The sequence below is a fragment of the Mus caroli genome, chromosome 12 (assembly GCF_900094665.2).
Source record: "Mus caroli chromosome 12, CAROLI_EIJ_v1.1, whole genome shotgun sequence".
Lineage (NCBI taxonomy): Eukaryota > Metazoa > Chordata > Mammalia > Rodentia > Muridae > Mus > Mus caroli.
The window spans coordinates 28,378,398-28,405,360 of NC_034581.1; the positions used below are offsets into that span (position 1 = coordinate 28,378,398).

Genomic DNA, 26,963 nt, shown 5'->3' on the forward strand with positions numbered 1-26,963 from the left:
TCTAAGACTGCCTAACACTCTCCTCAGCCACACGTGTGTACTTAAGAGGTGCCGTTTTTTGAACAAAAACCTCATCAAAATAGTAAGGTTCCTCACTACAGATTTAATAACAGCAACACTGGAAATCTTTACACATAAATTCCCCAGTTAGTCATATTCGGCCAAAATAATCTGCAATATACCACAATAGTTAAAAACAAGTAGTTAAGATCTTAAACAGGCCTCAGTTGTGCAAGACCTGTACTTTCTTACTGCTGCATGCTATGGGGTTATAGCTTCCATTTTGTTGTTGTTGTTGAATCTATACACTAGACAAGCCATAATAAAGAAGAAAGCCATGCTTGGAACATTTATTATAAAAGTGTGCTTTATTATAAGGAAAATTTAAATATAACCAACAATACTGAAAATAACAGAGCTGGCATTTATAGCCTTGGTTGGGGTTCTTTACAACAGGCATTCGTTTCCTGTTCCGTCAACGTCAACAATCAGCCTCTGCAAGGCAACAAAAGAGACCTGGGAAACTGAGGAAAGAAGACAAGGGGGAGCCAGGAATCTGAGTGGCTTTTTTTCTTGTTTTTCTGTTTTGGGAATTGTTCCTCCTTTAACCCATAGCTTCTGAACTCGGAAATAGAAAACATGTGACCTTCATGTAGAGAGTGCTCTTTTTCCTACAGAAAGATTTTGCAAAACTATATTTCAAAACACGGCTAAAGGTATAGTTAACAGTATAACATACTTCTTGTTTATACATTATCCATTTAACATTTCAGCCACGTTTTCATGTACAAAGAGGACTATGAACATTCTCTTATAAGATCATGACAGCCATAGATGAATTTAACATACATAGATACCTCTGTTCCTTACAAACATGTTTCCCAAAATGAAATTACCCATTTAAACGAGAATAACTGGTGAGAATTAATGTCTCTAAACATTTGGTCATGGGGCCTGAAAATCGTAAAAGTATATTGCTTTTACAATTGGTTGTATATAACAATTCATCATATTTGCCATAAAAATAAGTATCTGTTGACCAAAGGAAATGTTGTACTTAGTGTACTTTTAACTGTGAGTTTACTTTAAAGCTAGGGATAAGGCCTAATGATATGCAATATAGACAGAAATTACATTAATCACTATATATGGCTTTGCTTATACACAAACCTATTTCCACCACTGTAGTAGAGTTTTTTGAAGTTTGGAAAACAAAACCACACTTGATTGGCTACTGATCTAGCTGGTTGGTGCTCAGGACAAGGAAGAACAGAGGACTGTGGGCACAGACACACGCACAGGGCTGCGGCCCTCGGACCTTACAGAGCAAAGCCATATCTTGTGGGCATGTGGCTAAGAATCCCAAATGCCTTTTGATACTGACAGGAAACATTTCCTTTTTCTAAATATAAGATTCAGGACTTTCAGAGGACAAAAAATGTCAGATTAAGATTAAATTGCCTTGAAAAAATTACAACCTTTGTGACATTAAATGTCAAAATGCATTTTATAAAGAATACAGCAGGTTGCTAAATAAAAAATGGTAAGCAGTGAGAAGATAGAGTTGATAATGAAAGATGCCAGTGATGATCTTTCATCTTAAAAGACTCGTCGCCCAATCACCATAATGACTAACTTACCTGGCCTCCAAAGCCACTCAATTACACAGGCTGCTGACTGACATTGGTCAAAGAAGTTGAAATGTACTTTATTGCAAAAATATAAAAAATTTCAAAATTGCATATGATTTTCACACCATTTTACCAATAGGCCAAGGCTAACACACAACTTATCAAGCCAGAAAAGGTAGAAAATGAAATGATTGACATTTTACCATCTGATGACTTATAAAAAGAATGGAATACCACGTTAGAGCGCACGAGCCACTGCCAGCTTCCCCCCTAAAGGGGCACAGTCACTAATACGATACTTGAATAATCCAAACACACAGATTGGCCTATGAGTACATCTTTTAATTATCTTCTTAAACATGTATGCTTTCAATATATTATAACCATTTGAATAAACCTTCAGTCAGTTTTATGAAATAGAAAGTCATTTTTATGATTATGTTAATTTATGAACTACCCATTAGAAAGTGATGTTAAAGCCTATTGACTATTAAATCACTACTGTTTACTGATATATTGTAAATGGTTTTTTTTTGTTTGTTTGTTTAAAAAAGGAAAAACCTGGAATCACAGAAAATGCTTGGCATCCCCACAAACACATTCTCAGTGGACTAACCACGACTACGGAACTGTCTCACTAATGGTCTTCTTCCCCATACTTTTGCTTCATGCAGTGGGCTCAACAATATCCATGTTTGTTCCAAACAGCGCAACTAATTGTTCTTCATAGGTGGCGATGTTCCTCTTCATAATTTCCATGCAAGGTCCCAAAAGCCTTTCAAATGCTTGCACATCCATGGCTAAGAAAAGAAAAAAATTAAATTAAAAATACCATTCCTTGAAAAACTCAGGAATTGCTTGGGTCACTCTTTTCTACTATGATATTCCATTACGATGTTGTGGTTTTGATATAGTAACAATGCAAGAGATATTATAAAAATATGGGAAAAAAGTTGAAATGTTCTACTTCAAAAAAAAGAAATTGGGCCATCTCTGGCTACAGTCTATCTAAACTACTTTGACAGTGATGCAGCTGATGGCAGGCCCTGGTCCATGATGTGGAAATGAGGGTCTCAATATGGCAAGGTACACTTTGCTGCTTCATCCTAATACTATAAACACCCCAAAGGTGGTACAAGAGTATTTCCTACCCTGCTCTCAGAGTTTACAATGCATCTGCTGTGACGCTTTACACATTTATGCCATTGTTGGTGTGATTCACTGCTTGTCTGCCCCCTGTTTTATTTTGAGTGTTTGGTTTTGAGGTAGTCTGGCTATGTAGTTCACGCTGACCTTGAACAAACTGGGCTTGAATTTATGATTCTCATGTGTCAAGTGTTGGAATTACAGACCTGGCTGTCTCATGCATCTGAAAACTGAGTTTACAATACAGAGCGGTAAACATCACACTGCTCTAACATGTCAAACTCTATCTCTCAAGTTTGCAAAGGTAAAGAGGGAAGGTTTATAGGCTTTATGGGCATTCGCGCATGGTATATCAGGCACATGAGCGAAGATAAACGTGGCCCGCCCACATGTACTGAGTCATTAAATAGACACATGAACTACTTCTCTAAACAAGTAGCCAATAGATTAAAAAAAATTAGCCATCTGAGAAATCAGACCAGCACAGGCTGAGATGTCCATCTACCTCAGTCAAAGTAGCCTGTCATCAACAAACAGTAAAAGCTGGCGAGGACTCCTGAACAGACACTATTGTAGCTACTAGGAAATTGGTTTAGAAGTTCCTCATTAAACTAAAACCAGACCTACAATTTTATCCAGGCTCAACCAATCCTAGGCACATGTCTAAAGAAGTCAAAATCAACATACAATAGAGCTATTCAGCTGCCTGTGTAAACACGATAGCCAAGTTATAGAATCAGCCTAAGTACCCATCAAAAATGGAAAAAAGAAAATGTAATATACACAATGGAGTGTTACTCAGCTATAAAGAAAAATAAATTTCATCATTTGCAGAAAAAAGAACAAAGCTCGGATCCCTCACATTAAGTGAACTGTAGGTTTTCCTTCAGATTTAGAATCTAGTTTTAAAAAACCTTCCCCTGAAAGATGAGGGGGCCCTACCTGAAGAGCAGAACAGGACCAACAGAAAGAAGGAGAGGGCAATGATGGTGAATATGCAACACTCATGCTGTTCATGAAAGTGCTACTTCTAGATGTAATATATACTAATTAAAGAGAACCATTTCAGAAGACCTGGCCAGAAAACCACTTCTAAGAAAAACTAAAAGCCATCGATGCATTTATATACACACACGCAAATTGGACCCAGCGACATTTAACCAGTGAGTGATTACACAATTTATTGTGTGTGTATTTACCTAATAGAATGCAAAAATTTGATGTATTAATAAAATTCCTATAGTGGAAACATGTTTAAAAACAGAAAATGCACGCAGATCGAACAGGAATTACAGTAGCGGAAAGCACAGGCAGACGGTGCGACACGGGTGTCTTAGCTTTTCCTGTATTTTTCTAACTTCCTGTATTTCTCCCACACCCTTTAATACAGCTATTACAGGATAAAGTAAGAAACCTCTCTCACACCATCCTCACTCGACAGCCAAGAGCACTGAGAATTTCTGTCAGTTTTTCTCTTCTTTTACCAAAGTATCATTTGACTAATATTGCATCTATTGAAAAATCTTTTACAAAGTGACTCTGTAAGGAATTAATTCTGAGGATCCTTGGGGATCTTAAAAGCACAGAAACTAACTTTTATCTTTCTGAACTGTGAGGAACGTGGAGAGGATAATTATTGCCAAACCTATTTTTTTAAAAGTGTCATTTATGTTCCTATTTCCTGAACCGTATTTTTCATTTCCAAAGTGAGTGATTTCTCAGACGCAAAATCCCTACGGATACCAACTGAAAGCAGCAGTTCTGCCAAGCTCCCCAGGTAGAAGACAGCAAGAAAAAGCTGAAGAAGAGCAGACCTAAAGCCAGTCCTGGGCAAGGGTGCGTGCGCCCCACACTGGCATTGCAACTTCATAACGGACTGCACAGAATGTGCCGTTTTAGCCTTCTCTTTTGAGGAACACAACACGTGGCATTTTCTCTACTACACAGATATAAAACTTGCTAGCCAGGAGTCCTTATGTCAATAGTTAAAGTAAGTCCGAACCCAGGTCATACTTTGTGAGGCTCGCAGCACCTGTATGGTCGGAAGGCCTGGAATACAGGCATAACCAACCACCCTGACTCCTACCTAAGCATTTGACAGTCCCGATGGCGTGTGCAGACGCTGCTCTTGGTTTGTTAGTGACCAGGGCAAGCTCTCCAAAGTACTGTCCCCGAAAGCACCGAGCGATTTCCACAGCTCCATTCTCTTCAACTTCTGATTTACCCTAAGGAGCCAACAAGTCAGTTACATTGAAGTCTGAGATCGTTCTTTAAAAAAAAAAAATCCATATTTTCCTTGCAGATATGAGAAATTTGGGGGCTGTTTACCTTTCTTTTCATAGTAATTTTCACTTCTCCAGATTCTACAATGAAGAAAGAATCTGCCAAATCTCCCTATTAAAACAAAAATGCAGGGTGAACATTCAAATTCCACAGCAACTCTGAAATCGTGCCTTTGAAGCCAGCCTACAGGTTCCAGTCCGTAAAGTGAAGTCATAGACCAGACTACATCCTGAGGTTACGATAATTCTACAGTAACATCTTAGGCATTCGAAATAATACATTCTCTACCAGAAAATATGGCAAGTCAACTCAAAATTTTGTGCTGAGCAGTATACAAGAAAGGACAGCGCTGCTGTGTGTCCCAGGAGCCCCTCCCACCAGCAGGCTAAGTCAGTAAGTTCTGTGCTCCCTGCTGTGTGTCCCAGCGGCCCCTCCCACCAGCAGGCTATGTCCTTGTGTAAGTTCTGTGCTCCTAGGGAAGTAGCACTGTGCCCACCCAAAGCAACTAGCATTAGCATAGAGACTTGCCAGGAGCAAAAGCAACTGGGAGCTTTCGGAAGCAATAGATGAGCTTTTATGACCTTCAGGCACCAAGCTGACATGTCAGTCTATGACAGTGTACTTCCCGCTCTGAAAAGACTGAACAAAAGGTGCCTTCTCTATGTACACCCCCAGTATTCCTGGTTTTTGCATGAACTCTCGTTAGAAATCCACTCAAATCATGCGCACCTTTCAACTGTGTACACAGCCTACTTTCTACGAGCTCTCTGGCTAGCAGGTACTGTAAAACAACTGGGCCCACTGGGAGTTCAGAAAAACATGAGGGTCAGAGGGATTCTTATTAATGCATTCAATGCTTGCACATGGCACAATGTGAACTCCTTCTGGTGAGTGTTATCTGGAAGCAGATCTCAAGAACCAATCATGTAAAACTCATCTGCCTGTGGACCTGGGTTCTTGGTAATTTCATGGAATAGCCCCCACTTTTCCCCCTTACACAAGACATCTTACTCCCACTATACATGTGGATTTCATGTTACAAACTGCAAACTACTCAGCTAGGTAATGGTTTAATGCACAGTCATTAGAAATACATTATATAAACAAAAACATCCAGATTACTCACCAGCTGCAAAAGCATTTTTAATAAGTTGTTTGGTGGAAGAAATATTCATTTAATTCAACACTGTGTACCAATTATGAAAACAAAGTTGAACCTTCTGGAATGTAAGCCTAAACTGAATGGCAGCTCAGTGCCGTACCTGAGCAATGATCTGTTCTCCATCATTGTAAACTTTGGTGCCAATCACATCCACCACCTTCAGGCGTTCAGAAACCTACAAAGAGTACCGTGTTAGAGACAGTGGTGTCTATTTCTGGTTATAGCTTAACTACATCTGGAATTAACTAAAACCCAAGAGGCTGGAAACACCTGGGAGGGATTCTTTTCCCTTATGTCACTTGAAGTGGGAAAACCCGTTTTTAATCCTGATTTTTTAGGTGGAAGGATACATTTTTAATCCAGTTTTTGAGCTGGGAAGATCCACCTTTCACCTGGGCCACAGCTTCTGCTGCAGCCTAAATAAAGGACGTGCAAGAAGGAAGCTCTTGCTCCCTCTGCCTGCTTGTCTTCCCTCGCTCGCACTAGCAAGTCCATTCCCAGTCTGGCATTAGAGCCTACTTCCTCGGGATTCTAGAATATATTCAAGACCCGCTGAGATACCCATCCTAGTGGACTATTGGATTCCTGCACTTTTCATTAGGAGACAGCCTTTGTTGGACTTGTGGGAGCACAGCCCATAAGCCACTCTAATAAGTGGCAGGCATGCATGCATGTATGCATGTATGATATACACTCTGTTCCTTTAGGGAACCCTGATCATACACCGACCAATCACGTAGCCTTACCTGGTTTACATGTTTACAAGGGATGGCCTACATAGCTAAATAAACCCAACTGTTTTCCCTTGTGTAGTTGCTACATTAACTGCTAGAATCCTGAAGTAGACAAAATCGTATTTCTAGTTTCCTGTAAAATACCAGAAGACTCAGCCAACCCCCAGCCCAAATTTCCATATGGCAGCAGTAAAGCTATGGTAGAATGGCAGCTGTTCCCTTAGAGGGAGCACATGTTCTCCGATTTGCCAAAGTCCCTTTCTGGGTTGCTTTCTGTCACGTCACACGGCTCCATCTGACTGGATTACCCCCCCAATACATTCTATTTGAGGACAGGAGTTTCTAAAGAAGATCAGCTGTCTGCGCATTCCACAACATGGCCAAGACTCTCCCAGGCATAACCCAGCGACTCAAAGAGACACTACCACGCCAACATTTGCTATTTTACGACACCATGGGAACATGTATCTAGTTCTCTATAATCACTTTCAAGAGAGCTCAAATATGAGGCTTTATCTATTATAAAATGTCTAGAAAAGCACTTTCACAATGAATTTTGGCGAAGCCGACTTTGTAAGGTAACGGTTCTTTCATGAGTGTCTTCTTTCAAAGATAAGAAACAGGTGGTCTCACTGAGGAGACATTTGAGCTAAGAAATGAAGGAGATTCATGGAGAAGCCATGGAGTTGTGGGGGAGGCTGTCCTAGGCAGACAGCACATGCACTGATCTGAAGTGAGGGCTGGCATGCGTATGCAACAGCAGGAAGCTAATAATGTCTATGGCAGGGTGGAAGTGCAGCAGTTAGCAAAGTTGTCTGAGAGGTACAGACACAGGACCTCGGTGGCCTTCTTCAAAGTTATCCTGTCCTGGGAAGGTTGTTAACAAGACTGCACTGATCTGGGACTTAAAAGGATTCTTCTGTAGGTGGCTGATAAAAGTCATACAGGAGGCAATGAAGATACAGACAGAAGGTGGGACTGGTGAAGTTAACAAAATGTTTGGATGCTGAAGATATTCTGAAGACAAGGTAGAGATGATTTTCGACACATGAATGCTAGTGGGGAGAACACCAAGTGGGTGCTGACCTTCTTACACTTGTTATCTGATAAACAGCACCTTAGCCTTGCTATCAAGTCTAAATAAGAGCCTTATTTCCAAAAAGCAGGATAAAATGTTGTTACAGGTAGTAAAAAGAAATAGCAGTAAAAATCTTATATCACCATCTGTTCCTTTCATAGTAAAATATAATATACGTTAAAGCTGTTATTATCGTTATTACCGCCCTCATTATCGTTATTTCTTAGGGTACTATAACACATACTCTGTGTGGAGATCAGGAGACATTTTTCACCTTCATATGGGGATTAAACTCAGGTTCCCAGCATGGTTAGCCTCACAAGACGGTCACAAGAACTTTTCAGGAAACGAATGCTTCCTAACAAAGCAGCCACCACAGCAGAATAAAAGCACAGCTCACCTCCAGAGACTTGAGGAATGGCAGTGACTCGATAAAGCTCTCGTACATCTTCCTCTTTTTGGCATTGTTTTTTACAATTATTCTCCTGAAGGTCACCCTGTCCTAAAGAGAGCACAGCAAATACAAACGTAGTTACGGTTGGAACAAGGAATCCCTACAAGGCATACACAGTAACTGAACACTTCAGAAGTAAAAGATTATAGCATAATTATAATCTACTAATAAAAAATTACATATTTTTATTTCTTTAGGTACAAAATTTGCTATAAAACCATATAAAATTTTCTTTCTTTTTTCTTAGAAAAAGCAGCATTTAGACCAGTGATTCTCAACCTGTGGGCCACAACCCCTTTGGGTGTTTGAACAACCCTTTCACAGGGGATGCATATAAGATATTTACATTATGATTCATAACAGTAGCAAATTATAGTTATGAAGTAGCAACAAAATCATGTTAGGATTAGGGGTATCAACCTAAGGCATGATATTAAAGGGTGAAACCACTGATTGAGACAGAGTCCACAAGGAGGCACTGTCACCCTATAAAAAAATCCCAGTACCGTTGCCTTCCTGTAGATGGCAGGGTAACAAATTCAATTAAGTAGACAGGACCAGACCTGAATTTTTATATAAAAACGAAGTAGGACAGACTCAGTCTGGGAGTGTATTCTTTGTAGTATTATTTTCTTAAATATCTACTTCAGTAAGACACAAAGACACAGAAATAAAGGTACTGGTTTCAATGTTTTTGAAGTATACATGCATGGAAATGGAATCTACAAGAAACACTACTGTGAAAAGAATTAATCCAGAAAGAATTCATTCTTTATTAGGCTCTTTTTCATACCCATATAATATCATAATTTTCCTTTTGAAAATGTGAAAGTACAAACAAACCGCATTCTTGACTGAGGTCTTTTCCCAGAATTTACCACGTTTACAGTCTCTAATTGTTTCATATTTTTATGATCTCAGAAAATGCAGAACTTAATTTAGGAATGACAAAAATGTTTACACAAAGCAGCTCATAAAGCTATGTCCCAGAAATTCTCATGAGATGTTCTCATTCTTATGTAAATATCCCATAATCACATAGTTGGGCATACACCAATGGATAATGATATCACTTTAGTAAAATTAAAACTGGATAATTACTTAATCAATACTTTGTTATGCCAATATATGACAGATATAACTCTAGCCATGGTGAACTGAATGTGTCCATCCGCAAATCCATGTGTTGCATCCTAACCCTCAGCATGGCCCTTGGAGTAGGCCTTCATAGGTGATTAGGCCATGAGTGTGGAGTTGTCATAGAATTAGATAATTCTCATAAAAGACCCTTGAGAACTGCCTCGCCCCTTCCACTAATGAGGACATCTAAGAGCTGGCCCTCTTCCAGACACCAAAGTTCTTGTGCCTGAATCTTAAGCGTTCTCAACCTCCAGATCAGTGAGATGTCAATGCATGCACCATCTTTGGTGGCTTGTGCTAACAGCCAGGCAGAATGAGACACTAGGAAATTAAACATCTCGTTTCCAGAGTCGGTTTATTACCATTTAGATGCCAGCTGTGCTTTGGCACCAGCTGTCAAGCCTAATGGCCTGCCTTCAGTCAGCAGGGCACAAGTGACCTCTACATCTGGGTCCCCCAGTACACAAAATAAAAAGTAAATAGAATAAAGCATATTTTTAAATTTTATTTAAATTTTTTTGAGTTAATTCACAAGAATATTGAGGTCTTTTGAAGCCTGGCTCAGAATTTGCTGAGGTAATTTTTAAAACTAAAGACTTTAGTTAATCAAAATCTCTACATGTCTGGTGAAATAATTTACATCTATAAAAGTGTCCCATGTGATTGTCATATACAGTCAGATTTGGGAAGCAGGTACATTTTAAAGACAGACCTTTGTTGTTGTTAAAACAGAGAAGGCCTGAAATAGTTTAGCCATTTAGAAATAAATCATGAATTGTGTATCTCAGGAAGAATTGTCTACTAACTGCCTGCCATTTCACAAACCACTGTGACTGAACAAATCCAGGAAGCCCAATTTCAAAAGCTTTATTCCCAGTCACCTCCACAATGGCCTTTCTGAGTCACTGGTGTGGCCACGGCTTCAGCTAATCTCTCAGGGCTAAGAGCTGCAGGGTGCTATTTCCAGAGTGAGGCTCTAAGATGAAGACTCCGCTCTGCCAACTGCTTCTCTTTACACCAGCACTTACAACCACTGGGCAGGCTGCAGGCTGTGGGATTCTAACATTTCCACTCTGCCTCAACTTCCCCTAGAAGTGACTGGGTATACAAATTATTCTTAAAAAGCAAGTTTCAAATATGATGAAAATATGCTTATTATAATTTTCAAGATATTGCACTTATGCATGCCTCAGAAACTATCACTGTTTATAAATGTCATTAACATGGATAAAGCACCAAAAGAAATCTCTGAAATTTTTCTTAGAAGTTTAAGAACTGTGCACACAAAAATTCCGAGCCCTTGTACCTTGGTTACCATTAGCATCAGGGCTGAAACCATCCAGGCTTGGGGGGCAATCTGAAAATATGTGATCTTGAACCAAGGATGTGCGAAGACGCCTAATTATTCTTTGACACCCTGACTGGCAACTCCAATGGGACTGCTACATTTTAGGGTACCCCTTCTGTAACAAGCAAGTCGTGATGGAAACAAGATTGCCCCCCACACCCCTACTGAGTCCTTCCTGCATATAGATGTCTGCTCCGATGCAGCTTCTCTGTCAGTTTTAAGGCATCCTTAACATACTCGGGGATGTGGTTCTTTCTACGTGAAAGAATCTCCATTTTTTTTTTATCCCATAACTTATAAAAATGACTCATTTAATAGGCATACAACGACTACTTGGCTCCAATAAAAAGAAGCTTTAAGTGTCTTGTTTTTTTCTTCCGAGGGAGATGTTTGATGAGTCAAAGGCTGAGATGAATGGTACACTCTGTAACTCAGTGACCCTCTGGAACCGGACAGTTACAACCTCTTCTACAAAGAGCTGAGGGGGAAGCCTAACACCTGCGTTTCATGAACACGGGATGTACTGTTTGGTGTCCCAAACAATCGTCCGGGTGGCCTGAGGTGACGTGTGACGCCAGGCAGTGTGGACACCTCCTGGGAGCTGACTCCAGCAAGTCCAGGCTCACCTGAGGTCCCACATGTGCAATCTGCAGGGTTTAGGTAAGTGGGTTCCCAGGGGAGTCTGCAAGCTTACCAAAGACTGAGAACCCCACATTAAAGCCAGGGTGAGCTGTTAGTCCTTCAGCTCTGCATTCTGCTACCTGGTGAAAGAGCCCACACAGCTCCTCTAGCGCCTCAGCCAAATATGTCTGTGAACCAACACTTAACAGAATTTCTACCACTCCGACTTTATATAAAGATACAGCCTGAGAATCTCCTGTCTGAAATACCTGAGACCACTCCCCACCCACCCACCGCCTACTCTCCCCCCTCCTCCCCACTCCCAACTGCCCAGATCCTGAGAAATCCTAACGAAGAAGCTTGGGAGCATGTGTCAGGTCTAAACATGAACTTCATAGTTCATATATCTCTCATATACATGGTCTAGAGGTAAAGTATAAGAAGTGTAATATGCCTTGCATTTTGACTGACCTGTAATATTAGGTGAGGTATAGAATTTTATAGTTGTGGAATCATGTTGAACTGGGGGCATTTCAAGCTTTGAGTTTCTGGATTAGGAATGCTCAGTCCATCCTAGCATCCATGTCCCACCCAAAGAGAATGGTTAGATTTGTGTACAATCGAGGCAAGACTTTTTTTTTTCCAGTATCGGAAATGAAAAGAACAGGTATTTTACTCTACAATGCCAATCAGTGAATACCACCACCAAGAGAACCGGTTTATTTGTTTGTTTGTTTGTTTGTATGTTGTTTGTTGTTGTTGTTTGTTTGCTTGCTTTGCTCATTTCCCATGCTTTTTCAAAGTGCAGCACACATCAGAACCACATGGAAGGCTTCTGCCAGTATAGGCTTGCTGTGCCCTTTCCAGAGTTCTTGGTGCAGGAGTTCTTGGGATGCCTGGGATGTTTCTAAGAAGTTCCCAGTTGAGACTTTCAGTTGGTCACTCTGAAAATCACTGGTTTACAAACTACACTACTTACTTCAGAGATCTAGTTGAGAAAAAGGCTGTGGATGTGTGTGTGTGGTACAGTATTCATACTTGTTAGTTGAGGGTATGTGCATACGTGTGATCGGACGCTTTTGCACAATGCACATGTACATATAGAGGCCAGAGATTGATGTCAGATGTCTTTCCTGGGTTGCTCTCCATCTCGGAAACAAGGTCTCTCACTGAATCTCAAGCTCACTGATTGGCCAGACCGGCTAGCCCATGAGCTTTGGGGATCTGTGTGTCTCCACGCCTGCTTCCCCGACGTTGGAGTTACAGGCACAAGCCACTCTGCTCAACTTTTTACATTGGTTCTGGGGATCCAAACACAGAGCCTCATTCTCGTCCAGCAGGCACCTTACTGAGTCAGCGCTCCAGCTATTGTAGCTTGTGGTTTTTAAGCATGGATAAGAAAGGAACACTGTGGATCTGATGTCATTCCCAAGCGCCAGTGTGTTCAGGCTCCTGACTTGGGGAGAGACAGGACATAAATCTTTGGTTCAGCACAGACTTTGTGCCCAACAGTGTAGCATCTAGCAAATGCTTAACGAATGCCAATGACTTGTGATCCCAAATAAAACCACCAATCAAAATTAAAATACAGACTGGGGATATCTGCCTATCTACTGCCATGATAATTTTCAAAAACAACAACATTTAGGTCAGGCAAATATTTTACTCACCAAACCCCACAGAGCACCAGGAGAGGTAGCAGTGATTGTAGCTGCTCTGGGTGTATTGTACATTAAGGCCAGTTCTCCAAAACTCCCACGGTTGTCATAGTTACCGACGCATCTTCCAACGCCATCACATTTTACATAAATATCAAATGTTCCCCTGTTGGACATAAATTCATACGGAAGTCAGAGACAGTGTGACTCAGGTGACATTAGTTACAGTGCAGCGGAGCTTCAGAGAAGAGCCCTGTGCAATGCAATCTTGGTGCTGCCTGCCTATCCCTGATGATAACAGTGTGTGCTCATCTGTTCCAGACCTATGGAAACAGCCATCAACTACACCAGGACAGGGACAACCCACAGGGAAAAGGGAACTAAACAAAGTTAGAATCAGGGATAGAGTGTGCGCAGAAAGTCATCTATGGAACATACACCAAACACTAGCTGTACTTGTCTCAGACAGTAAGAACTGTGAAGTATTCCAGGTCATTGACTGTGTACTTAATACACAGGTATTAAGTATATGGCTTCTGAGACCAAGAGAAAATGGCTATTTTTTTTTTTAAAGGAATACAGTTCTAACAATCTGCTGATGAGTCCTTTATAAACTATGGCAGGAGCTGGCCCCCAGGCCAGCTGCCAATAAAGTCTTATTAGAACACAAATGTTGTCTTTATTTATTATACATAGCTGGTTTGTGTTACAAGCAGAATTGAATTTTTAGGCCATATTGGCCCATGAAGCCTTAACACTCCTTCCTTGACCCCTCACTTTAGGTTAGCTCCAAGCTGAAACTAGAAAGTGCTAGGAGATCAGACCAAGCTTCCGGCCTTGGTCTTTCTGTAGATGTTTCCGTGTTGGTTTTCCCTTGAGGGGCTTTTTGCAGGCACACAGACTCCATTTACACGTCCCTGTGCTCAGGTCACCAGGCCCTACACTCATATAAGCTATTTTTCTGCACAGGGCCGTCTTCCCACATTCTGTACTCAGTAGTCATGGTTTCAAGGTTGGCTGGGGTACCTGGGAGGGAGACGAGAGAGGTTCTTCGTAAGCTTTATTCTGGTGGTAAAATCCTGGACAAAGATGTGGTAGTGCAAAAGCGGACAGTTTTTTGTTTGGTTGGTTTGGTTTGGTTTTGGTCTTGGTTTTGATGATAGCGTTTCTCTATATAACCTTGGCTGCCCTGGAACTCACTCTGTAGACCAGCCTGGCCTTAAACTCACAGAGATCTGCCTGACTCTGCCTCCCAAGTGCTGGGGTTAAAGGCATGCACCACCACCTGGCAGGGACAGCTTTTAAGGATTAGGAAAAGGCTGTGACTAGTAAAGAAATCTACAGGAACAGAAACAAAAGACCTTACCTACTACGGGAGAAAATGGTTGCCCTTTAATTTGTGGATAGAATGGTGCTTCTGAGGACACACCCTAGAATTTGTTCCATGGATAATTACTTTTAAACCAGCATTTAAAACCCTGCCATTTATACTGTTTATTTTGTCACTGACATTGTTTTCTAGATTTCCCATTCTGAACAAAAAAAGGAAAAAGAAAAGAAAAAAATATAAAACCAAAAGTGCCCTGGTGAGGGTGAAAGCAGCCCAGCGGAGGGCCTCGGTGGGAAGTCTGTAAACAGGTGGCAGCTGCTCTTCATACTGACGTTATGAGGCCTCAGGCAGTGCATGACAGAGCAATGAGCCTGAACAGAAGCTGGTGACAGGAGATCTGGCTGTGGGCCAGACGCACTGACTATGTGGGTGACCTCAATCAGCAGCTCTGCTCCTGTGAGCTGGAGTGGTTCCTATGCCAATGGGAGGTTAGGCTCTGACTGGAGAGCACGTTGTAAAACACGCCCACTGGCCCACTGCAAGGACTGGACTGCACCCGGGGCTCTCACCTATCACTCAATTAAAAAAAAAAAAAAAAGAGTGGATTTCTAAGCGGTTTTGTTAGTGAAGGCTGTGACATCAAAACTATGACATAAAGGGATATGTCAGGGTTAGGCTCTATCCCTAACCCTGGCTAGCGCTGTGGTGGAAGGGCACCAGGAGAAAGGAGAAATGAGTCAACACCCCAACTGAAAGGCATGACTGCATTTTACCTAGGGAACTGCTGGGCAATGGTGGCACACACCTTTAATCTCAGCACTTGGGAGGCAGAGGTAGGCAGATCTCTGAGTTTTGAGGCCAGCCTGCTCTACAGAGTGAGTTCCAGGATAGCCAGAGCTACACAGAGAAACCCAATCTCTTGAAAATCAAAACCAAACAAGAAGAAGAAGGAGGAGGAGGAGGAAGAAGAGGAGGAGGAGGAAGAAGAGGAGGAGGAGGAGGAAGAAGAGGAGGAGGAGAAAGAGGAAGAAGAGGAGAAAGAGGAGGAAGAGGAGGAGGAGGAAGAGGATACACAGTTGCACAGTTCCTATATGATTAGGAAAGGAAGCCTAGAGGAGGTGTAATTACCAGCTGACCACACAATTCTACCCAGAGGACCAAAACTGCTAGTAGATCTGGTGGGGAGACGACCTGTGTCCCTCACAAAACTGAGCAGCTAGGGACACCAACTGCCACACAAACCCCGCCTGACTAAGGTGAAGAACACCCTGCCCCTGTGCTATGGAGGGTCGGAGGCTCACCTATCCACCATATTGTTCTCTGGTTAGGTAAAACAGTCGAAGATCTCTGAAACCAGATTGTCAATACTAGTGAGTGCACATCCTTTCTGTTTAATAAAATATTTTCTATGTGTTCAAGGTCAACCTGTCTACACAGCAGGTGCCAGGCCAGCCAGAGCTACACAGTAAAACCTATTTCAAAAAACAAACAAAACAAAACAAAACAAAAACCACTCTAAAACATTTTAAAAGACAACTATAATACTACCCAATTTCTGTGAGGACACAGGAACTGCTCACTCTACTGGTTAAAGGATACTAAAACAGCAGGGAAAAGGCTCCCTCCTTACCCTATGCCTTCTGGAATACCTGAGTTCTTTTAGTTAATAATAAGGACATTGTATTGTGGCAATACTGAGTGGGCTATACCATCACTTAGATTCTTTGGTACCATGTCTTGCTCCAATTCTCACTGACTTAGCATCTACTATATGGCAATATTACTTTCTACCTGCCCAATATGAACTAGCAAATCAAGGCACATTAATTTCTGTGACTTACAGATTTACTTCTTCTATAAACTGACTCCTTGCATGACCTGGCACAGCTTTGTTGTATATATTCATGAGATGTTTACATCATACAGTAGTAAGGTTGAAGAGAAACAATTATCAGATTAACCTGTTGGTTGTCATAGCAACTGCTAAGGTTTTACACAGTTTTTTTTTTAAAGATTTATTTATTTATTTCATATACGTGAGTATACTGTAGCTGTCTTCAGACACACCATAAGAGGCATCAGATCCCCATTACAGATGGCTATGAGCCACCATGTGGTTACTGGGAATTGAACTCAGGACCTCTGGAAGAGCAGTCAGTGCTCTCAGCCGCTGACCCATCTCTCCAGCCCACACAGTAGATTTTTAAAACTTCAGTAGTAAAGCCAGATGACTTACCTGTCAATGACGTAAAAGTTGTCACCGTCATCACCTTGGTCAATTACGTGTTCCCCTTCTTTGACCAATTTTTCAAACATGGCATCTAAAACTTGGGACATCTGCTCCTATTAAATAGACAAAATAACTTTATGTGTATCTAGAACACAGTTCCTCAAGTAACCGTATAATTTTTATATTTTTGTGAGAGATTTCAAAGAAATGGGAACATCATTACCATTGAGTTTTATCAAAAAAAATACCATTTAGTCTCCCTCACCACATACGAGGTTATTTATTCTCATATTCAACATCTGAATGAAAGTAATGATAATTGGCCTACTTTAGAACACTTCAAAGTATCACCACTTTACATGGAAAAGAACTACCAAACCACCACACATCTTAAAAGATTTTAAAAGCTAAACTAACTAGGATGATAAAGAACTGTTTCAAATTTTTGTAAACTATCTGTTCTTAAAACCTCCTCTATTTATTGCTAGAACTAGGGAGGCAGTTCCCTAAACACCTGGTGAAATTACATCCTAACTTCAATTTTACAGTTTGTGTCAGTGCCCAAAACAAAACAGAACAAAATACAGACTGAGGTGCCGTGGAGGGAAGCTAAACAAAACCAAAACAACAAAACAAAAAGCAAAATCTGTCATGGTCTTTTCTGTCATTGCGTTTCCCTTAAAAAAACCAACATCTACGTCTCTAGGAAAGTTCTTTACGAATTATTAAAGCCGCATTTAACAGTGCTGGAGGGGCCAATGAGAACAGCATGGGGACCATCCACACTAAAATTCAGTGCTCCACCAGGGTGCAGCCAAAAGACAAAGATGAGAGCCCGATGAATGGCTTAGAGGTGCAGGTGGATCAGATACCACCTTCCCATCAAGTCCCTCTCACCCAGACAACACCAAGCAGCCCGGACTTGACTTAATTTCCCAGACAAGGATCAGAGAGAAATCAAACAAGCTGGAGAGAACTGGAATAGGCGCACCAAACCCCAGTGCCCGGAAAGCAAGCCCTTCACTGCCGGGAAGACGCTCCCAGGTCTAACAGCGAGCTCACAGGCTGCCCTGCTTCCTCGGGGCTCTCAATCTGCTTTTGGTTGGCAGCCCCATGCCATAGGTGTCCCAGGAACAGAGCAGAGTTTTAGACAGAGCTGCTTGTCACCCAGAGACAGCTCAGGATGACAGTATACACAAAGGCATATAAAAGGATCCTTACAGTAAAAGACAAAAACCTTAAACCATGACTGCTATTGTTCTCCTTTAAAATCAACTTCTCGGGCAGACTTAGGTCTACAGGTGCACTGAGACAACCGTAGGGCTCCACACTTCCTCCGCCTACTCCATTACCAACAGCCCTAGCACTGGGGGAGGTTTGTTACGACTGATCAGCGCTCGGTGACTCTCCCACCCTGGTCTGCATTTTACCTTAAGGTTTGTTCTTGGTGTTACATATCCTATAGGTATGACAAACATCAAATGACACATGGCCCCCCAGTTGGATTATTTTAAGTATATAAAATAAGAAAGAGTAAAACCCAAACCACGAAGTCAACAGAGAAAGGGAAGAGGAAACTAAAAATAAAGAAATATGGAATGAATTTTCCAGAACTAGAAGACACAAGATTTTAGGCTGAAAGGGAACCAGGCTCTCCTGTGGCCAGCAAAGACCCCATGTATAGAGATCCAAAATACTTCTGAGGAGGGTGTGCCTTAAAATAATTTTGGAAAGAAGATGCCCAAAGTCTCTCGAAATAAAAATAAAGAGACATGCAAACTAAGATTGAAATGGGATTCCACTCCTCTCACTTAGCAACGTTCACTTGTGGAGGACGGCACGAGGAAGAGACATTCTCACTGGCTGCTATGGAAAAGTACAAATGGAATGAACAAATCATGGCAACAGTTAGTAAGCTCTCAAATGTGCAGCCTCCACTCTGACCAATCGTTCTCCAGGAAGCCACCATGAGGTGACATATGCTGTGCCACTATTCACACATCACAGCATCACAGAACAAAACTGACGCCTCCCTACGGTGCTGGGCAAATAAATACACTGCACATGTTCCTATACATTCAGCACGTGGGGATTCCCCTGCCTCCACCTTCCGAGGGAGTCGATGACTGTGGCAGGACTCTCAGAAAGGGTGCAACTGAAAATGAAAACCTGCTGAGAGGAGTGGGCAGAGGGAGAATGGTGCGTCGGCCATCTTCCGTCTCACTAGTCCTGCCCCAAGGCCGGCATGAGGACCACAGGACCACGAAACATGGGGTTTTAACACAGCGTAAAGGCTGAGTGTAAGAGCGATCGTGGAGCCGTCCTGCTAATGTGTTCTGCAGCTGCAGCAATGCTGAAATGCAGACTCCTCATACACAGAAGTACTTTTCAAACTGTGCTGAGTTCAGGGCTTAGTGAAGAGGGACTTCAGTCTGCAAAACAGTCTACTCCAACTCCATCCTCAAAGTACCTTTAAGCCACTACATTTTGACATTAGCTTTCTGAAGTCAGAGTACAAACTAACGGGTTTTATGGCAGGACTCTGCTACAGTGTCATTATCTGTGTAACTGTGTAACTGTTCTCCTTCCCTGCTGATGTCCCCCTGTCCCTTGTCCCTTGACTGGTTGCTTCCTTCCTATCTCCCAGTCATTCCCTCTGCTTTCCCATCACTCACCCTTTTACTCCTCACCCATTTCCCCTTTCCTTTAAGTTAAGGACGTGTCTCCTCTGAGTCCCTTCCTAGCCCACTTCCCACGCATGGAAACTAGAAGTATATGGGCTGGCATATATCACTAAACATAATGATCTCTGGTTTTATCCCTTTTCCCAAAAATGTCAGACCTAGTCCTTTACAACAGCTACTAAATGATAAAATTAGTGGAAATCAGCATGTTTGAACTAGTGCATCGAGACCTTGCTATTTTTCAGAGGAGTTGTAGTTTCATAGCAAGTAGAGAGGGATGCACAGATTTCCCATAAGCTGCTTGCCCCATACTTGAACAAGCCTCCCTCAGCATCTTTAGTCCCCACCAAAGGGCTCCATTCGTTGCCTTGAACCTACAGACCCACCATTTTCACTCAGTCAAGTCACAAGTAAAAGGACATGGCTACAGTTTCTCTGCCCCAGCAAGAGTCTGAAGCCAGCTGTTCATCTCTTCTGTCCCTTGATTCCTGGTTACCGCTGAGCCCATTTTGCAGACTCCACCTACTATTAGGGATGTCTGACAGGTTCAGGTAGGGCTAGCCTTTTCAATCTGGCTTCTGTGACTTACTAATACATGTTTCCTTTGTGCCTTTCCATGGCTCCACAAATCATTTCCTTTCAGTAAATAATATTCCGCTGTCTGAATGTACCATAGTTTATCCATTCATCCACGGAAGAACATTTTGTGAGGGGTATAGAACCTGTCTGGATTCTTTGGGGTGCAGCATCCACTTGTTCCAGAACCACTTGTTGCCTTTGCTCCTTCCTCCTGTTGACTCACATGGGCTGTATTGACATCGTCCTTCGTCCTGTTGACATTCTTGGGCTGTATTCAGCTATGCTACTTAATATACGCATTTCTTGCCAGTACTGGTATCATACCTTATACTAAGTGTTGAAGTCATCAATTCACAGACTGGCTTTCAACACTGTATAGACCTTTCCAGATTTAACTATTTTAGATGTCAATTTTAGAATTAGTTTACTGGGACAGCAAGATGTCACATAGGCCTGATGACCGGAGTTCCATCCCCAGATTGCACACTCTGCTGATGGACACTTAGTTTCTACTTCCTTCCAGTTGCTGTGGACAGTGCTAATATGAATACTTGTATACCAGTACTTGTCTCAACCAGTGTTTGATCTCACCCCTTCTGAACGTTTAGGAGAGGAATTTCTGACCTATACAAGATTTCTACACTTAACTCTGAACAGCAGAACCATTTACTTTGCACTAGCAATGCACAAGAGTCATAATGTCTCATGTCCTCAGCATCTGTTGTTGATATTGTTAGTTTGTTTTGGTTTTTTATTTAATTATAGACATCCTAGTGGAGATGAAGTAGTATTTCATTTGGTCTTGATTTGCATTTTCTTAATGTCTAACCATACCAGGAATCTATCTGCTTGCTTGCATTTGTCTTCTCTGGAGAAAGCTATTCAAGTACTTTGCTCATTTTAAAATCAGATTTTTTCATATCTTACATTATTTAAATATTTTGAACATTAGACCTTTTTGAAGTACATGATCATCAAATATTTTCTTCCATTCTATAGCTTGTCTTTTTACTTTTTTTAAAGTGGCAGTAATGCCCTGTGACTTATTAAAATGTTCTGTTGATACAAAGTTCAATGTATTTCTCTCTTCTCATTTTTGCTTTGGTATCTAAAAATCCACAGCTAAATCCAAGGGCAGGAATACTTCATCTTATGGGGTGGTTTGAATGGTAAGTATTTGTGGGTGCACACGTGCATGTGCACACACACACACACACAGAGTTAAGATGCAGATATGGAGTTACCCTGTAACAGGGCAACAATACTCCTCCTAGACAACAAAAACTAACTCCAGGAATGATTTCTTCTTTGGAGCTGTTAGGCAACGCGGTCCCATAGACCCTCAAACGTTATAAGCTATTACCACTGTTCTTGGTTACCTTCTAGAGCACGACACTAAGAAGGTCTTGCTGAAGACATGACAGAGCTGAGCCATAAAACATGGCACGATCAGGATGGTATGGACCTAGAAACTTCCTCCCTAGGAGCTAGCTTTCACAGTGCTGGCAGGGCCTGTGCAGGCACTGGGAGTGAACTCAGTACTCACCTGTACTCCCTAAGCTACAGCAATAGCTCACCTAGCAAGACATGCCCATGGAAGGAACCAACCACTTTCTGATTGGATCTAAATCTCACTCCTCAAGGTGAGCTGATGGGTACATAAGTCACAAGCCCTAGGGAGGAGCCTGTACTATTATGCTTCTAAATGTTCAGGATATCCATCTATCAATGTGCCTACCAACTCTCCTGAGAAGCTTCTGTGTGCAGTAGATGGTGACAAACATGGACCTTAACTAGCCAGAGAATAAGAGAGTCCCCAGTGCTCAGCTTTAAAGGGACTGTGTATACTGCATCATCCCTACAAGGTTCTGATACCACTGCAGAAGAAAAAGCAGGAATTGTATAAAAGCCAGAGGCAGTGAGTGACTCCTGACTTTTAGATACTTCTGGACACAGCAGGGCAGCCCCAGAGATGAACTTACAGCAGCTGTGGTAGCACACGCAAAGCCTGTGCAAGCCCAGGGCTGGATCCAATCCCAGCAGAGACATGGACGTTGGGCACACAATCCCACCCCTAGATATGCAGTGATTGACAGCTGTTAGATGCTGGAAAAGAAAGAATCAGTTTTTCCTAAGAGGTCAGCCTGGTCAGAGGAACACACTCCAGGAGAAGGCCACACAGCGAAGGATATTTGGGGCAGTGCAAACTGGTCTTGAAAGGTTTATTTGTTTTGACACACAGTTGGGTGGCTTAGGGAATGGAGGGTGGATCTGGGAAGGGTTGAAGGGTGAATGTGATTAAAACATGTTGGGTAGGAAACATGAAACTTGCAAAGAACTAATAAAAAAATAGAGGCTCTATGTACATATATCTCTATGGTATCTAATGCATTAAATAAGAAGAGAACAGAGCAAAGCACTGGCTAAATATTGCTGCCACTAAAATGTTAAAAGAATATATTTGGGACTGGAGAGATGGCTCAGTGGCTAAGAGACTGACTGCTCTTCCAGAGGTCCTGAGTTTAATTCCCAGCAACCACATGGTGGCTCACAACCATCTGTAATGGGATCCAACGCCCTCTTCTGGTGTGTCTGAAGACAGTTATAGTGTACTCATATAAAATAAATAAATCTTTAAAAAAAAAAAAGAATGTATTTGCATATCCACTGCACAGCCCTGGGAAAGAAACATGGTAATATAGAAGACCTTGTCTACTGAGAAACGGAGGTGCTGGGAGTCAGTTGTAGGGAAGATCCTTTTTGTTAACTTTTGATAAATTTATGTGTAGTGATTAAAATTTCTTAATTAAAAAAAATACTCTACAGAGAACAACATTTTGAGTCTTCCCATGGACGAAGAAGCAGGAGGAAATGCGTTTTCATTCCTCCCTGACTGTGCTCGAGATCTGGCTCCTCTTCATGGGCAGCAGCCAGGGCTGAGGATGGAGCCAGGATGGAATAAAGCAGAGATTCCTAGCATGGTGCTAATTAGCCCCACGGGGAGCTTTTACCCAAATGAGTTCATCAACCTCAGGCGACATATGGCCGCCTATCAACATTCTGAAGGTTAAGTAAATGGCTTGCTAAGACTGCATCTTACTTACTCCCTATGATTTGTTTCTTTGAGGGCAGGTAGTGGGAAAATATCAGCTTTATTGATTAGTTCTGACTCTAAATGTCAGGTGGAGAAAAGTGAAACTGCTACAGTAACATTTTTTGGTTATGTTAGAATTAGCCCCATTTTAAGCAGACATGAAACATGGCTTTTAATTATAAAGCTAAAGCACTCATACTAGTATATAAAAAAAATTCCTAATAAAACAGAGAATTTTGCTTCTGAAATCTTTTCTCTGTGACAGGTGTCCGCTCTAGTCAATCAAAATTGACTTTCCCCCTGTAATTACCCACAGAGTGCTGAGAACTTAGGAAATCTTTAATACACAGAGGCTTACAGGGCTGCTGACAGCTACTGTTGGAAACCCACGTCAAGTTCTCTCACAGAACGCAGATTCAAGACCGAGCTCAATAAAGGCTCTGAGTCACTGTGGCAGCAACAATTCACTGAACTGATGGAAGAGCCTACCGTATAGCCAGGAAAACTGTTCCAGTTAGCCTCAAATTAGAAATATTTCAGGAGGAAAACGGCCCACTGAGTTGAGCATTAAAATATTCATGAAGAGTATCTTCAAAGACATTAATAATTAGAAAAATCTGGGCTTCAATTATATAAATTCAATTATATAAATATACAGTACTCCACGGAGGGAATGTGCTGAGATCTGAGAAGTGTGAATTTTTCAAACTAGACAATGACACCAGGAAATAAATTCAGATGAGACAGTAGCTACAAAGCCAGCATCACGCTCTGCAAATTGGCAATTACTGTTTCCCCTACTTCTGTGGAGCTGTCCTCGTTCTGGAACCCTCTTGCCGTCACAGTCACTGCAGCTGGACACTGGCAATCATCCTAGATGTTCCTGCAGGCCCCAGGAAGGCCAACTGTTGAGTTCCAAGGTCTGAGAACCCTGCACATGTCGTAGCCATTCCCCACTCCCCGAGATCATGGTATGGTTTTTTCCTTCATGGGCTCCACTCTTTTGTTTTAGCCTACATACCTACATTCCTCTCCTCACTTCCCCTTTAACTGCCAAAGGGAACAATTAAGACTGATAAATCCCCTGCTCCAAACACTTCAGTTGTACCCACTATGTAAACATAAGAGCCGAGGATGGGGGAGGAGGAAGGTTATCCTCTGCACAGAACGGGCAGTGGCTCGAATGAACTCACAGCAGCTGTGGCTATCTGCGCAGGCGCAGCCCTTAGCCGACAAGCTGCTGGGATTGATGGCTACTGGGAGGAATAGCCACTTTCCTTTGGAGGCTTCGGCCACCGGAAGGCTCCCCCACGTGCCAGTGGATGACCCCGGGCCCATGAACATGCAGACAGTACTAACGACTCAGTGGGTAGAAAGAAGGAAAACAGAAAAGTAAGACTGTCGCCAAAACCATGGTGAATGGCTCTTGATCAAAGAACTCTGAGGTTATGTTCTGGTGTGTCCTCACACACCCGTGTACACACTTACACCCACACTTGCCCATATGCTCACAGATAGACACCGATACACACAGACAGATGATATGCAAAATAATTTACCAATTTAAATTTAATAAAGGTTAGAGTAGACAACATCCCAGGAATGTTTATGTTGGGTATACTAAGAACGGCTGGCTTTCCCAACTAGGTTCCTTGGAGATCCCCCACACCACCTTCCAGGACTCAGTACCAACAGCCCGCTAACAGTACTCACTAACAACCTGGCTCCTCCCTCACCCTGGTGCCTTATCCCCATAAAGCCGGCCATCACAGCCCGGCCTGTCTCTGTCTTCATCTCCACTCAGAGACAGCCATTCTGTGCTCCCTTGCCCCCAATAAATCTCCTGCCTGAGGTACGTTGCCTAGTGTCGTTTTTACGGTACTCCTTGCCCCTGTCACATTGCCAGGATAGCCTTGCAGCAAAACCCTTGCAGTGTTTAACTAGCAACTGTGTCGTTCAGTCATTAGAGACGCAGGCACGGGAGACAGAACATGGCTGACTGCATAAATGGTCACACCACGCCTCATCTTGGTACTTAAAGTATGTGGGCCTTAACCTCAATATCACCTGGACTCCTGTGAGGTGCAGGCTCTTGGGTTCCACTCAGACCTGCTGGATCAGGATCTCCAAATTTACTAACTGCCCTGATGATTCACAGTTGTATTCAAAACTTAGGAGGCACTGAAATTCTCCCATGTAAAACCCTAGGAAAATAGTAGAGGATCCTTAACGAGTCCACCCCTAAATATAACTGGCTCAGTGATGCACGGAGCAGACATGCAGTTAGTGGATGGAGTAGAAAGACTCAGCCTGAACGGATGACGCCAACCAGAAGAGCAGAACTGCAGTCAAGCTGCACTGGAACTGTTTTTAGCTACACTTGTCTGTTCCTACTCTTTCAAGTGGGTTGAATCCTTTTTATTTTTTCACAGCCTTATGCATGTATATGAGGAGTTTGGGCCACTTCATCCCCATCACCCTCTCTTCCTCCCTCTGAACAACATCCCAATAAGACCTCCTCCTACTTCCTTTTCTTCAGTGACCCACTGAGTTAAATTCAGGTTCTCTGCATAAGCATGGGGTGGCAAAACATCTGGGAAGAAAATGGCGCCTCTACTGAAGCAATCAAAGATCACAGTAAGTTTTAATAAGACTTGATTTTGATAACCTGTCTATCTGTCTGTCTCTCTGTGTGTGTCTATCTCGTGTGTGTGTGTGTGTGTGTGTGTGTGTGTGTGTCTGTGTGTCTCTGTGTGTCTGTGTGTCTGTCTGTCTGTCTGGATGCCAGAGGTTAACCTCAGGAGTCTTCCTCTACCAGATTCTATCTTATATTTTGAGTGAATCATCTGGCTAGATAGGCTTATTAGCAAATCTCTGGGATCTACCTGTCTTATTCTCCCCAGACAGCCCCTTCCCTCCAGTGCTGGGGTTGCAGGCACATGCTGCCACATCTGGTGTTTTCATGGGTATTAGGGATCTGAACTCTGGTCCTCCTGTAGGCATTTTACTCATGGGACCATCTATCCCCAGCCCTGGACCCTCTTTAAATACCATCACTTTATTAAAATTGCCTCATCTATCCAAAATATTACTAAGTATGCATACCTAGATAAAGAAGAAACGGGAACTCAGACTGTTCTGGTTTCAGGCCATCCTTTCTTTTTGAGACACTGATACATACAGAAGGCACTGGGGACATATGCTACTTAAAGAGAGAAATGAAGCAGAAAAAATGTGTACTCTACCCTCAAGAAATGAATAAATGAAGCAACATATAGATTTTTGTTTGGTCAATCAGAAATGTCGAAGATGGTAATCTGAACTCAGGGATGACATGTCATTTTTTACTGTCTGCTCCAAAGTCCAAATATAAATCAAGTTCTTGTGGAACATGACAAAAGGTTGTACAAGACACCAGTGAAGATCTTATAAACATTTCAGGGTACAAGCATGACCTTATATAAAATGGCATGATGTAGTACCTTAATTTTTCAAAAGATAAATTAAAAAAAAAACAAGTCCAGAGAAGGGTGGACCCCATTTTAAGAACAGTAGGACTTGATGCTCTCAGACATCCATCTGCAAACTAGGCAATGAGGAGCAGGCAAACCTTAGGGTTGAAGTAAGCTAGCAAAGTTGGTCCTTCACATTTGGAATGGAGCAGTAGTTCCTCCTTAAGTCACTAGACAGCAGAAAGCACTATCTGTGATGACAAAGCAGAACACTGAAGAGTGTGAGGCGAAGTCTCAACACTCACACCCAAACCAAGTGGTATGATAGAAACACCCTCT

General features: G+C 42.2%; 1 protein-coding gene across 1 annotated transcript in view; it reads right to left on the bottom strand.

Moving 5' to 3' along the window:
• Positions 1-349: 349 nt before the first annotated feature.
• Positions 350-26,963, bottom strand: part of Prkar2b (protein kinase cAMP-dependent type II regulatory subunit beta) — a 100,973-nt gene continuing 74,359 nt past the window's right edge. The window contains exons 5-11 of the mRNA XM_021178929.2: positions 16,822-16,928; positions 13,268-13,421; positions 8,435-8,536; positions 6,323-6,397; positions 5,106-5,171; positions 4,864-5,002; positions 350-2,431 (exon numbers count right to left, since the gene is read on the bottom strand). Coding sequence (XP_021034588.1) covers positions 2,298-2,431; positions 4,864-5,002; positions 5,106-5,171; positions 6,323-6,397; positions 8,435-8,536; positions 13,268-13,421; positions 16,822-16,928 — 777 coding nt within the window. The 3' untranslated portion in view covers positions 350-2,297. The remainder of the gene's footprint in view (positions 2,432-4,863; positions 5,003-5,105; positions 5,172-6,322; positions 6,398-8,434; positions 8,537-13,267; positions 13,422-16,821; positions 16,929-26,963) is intronic.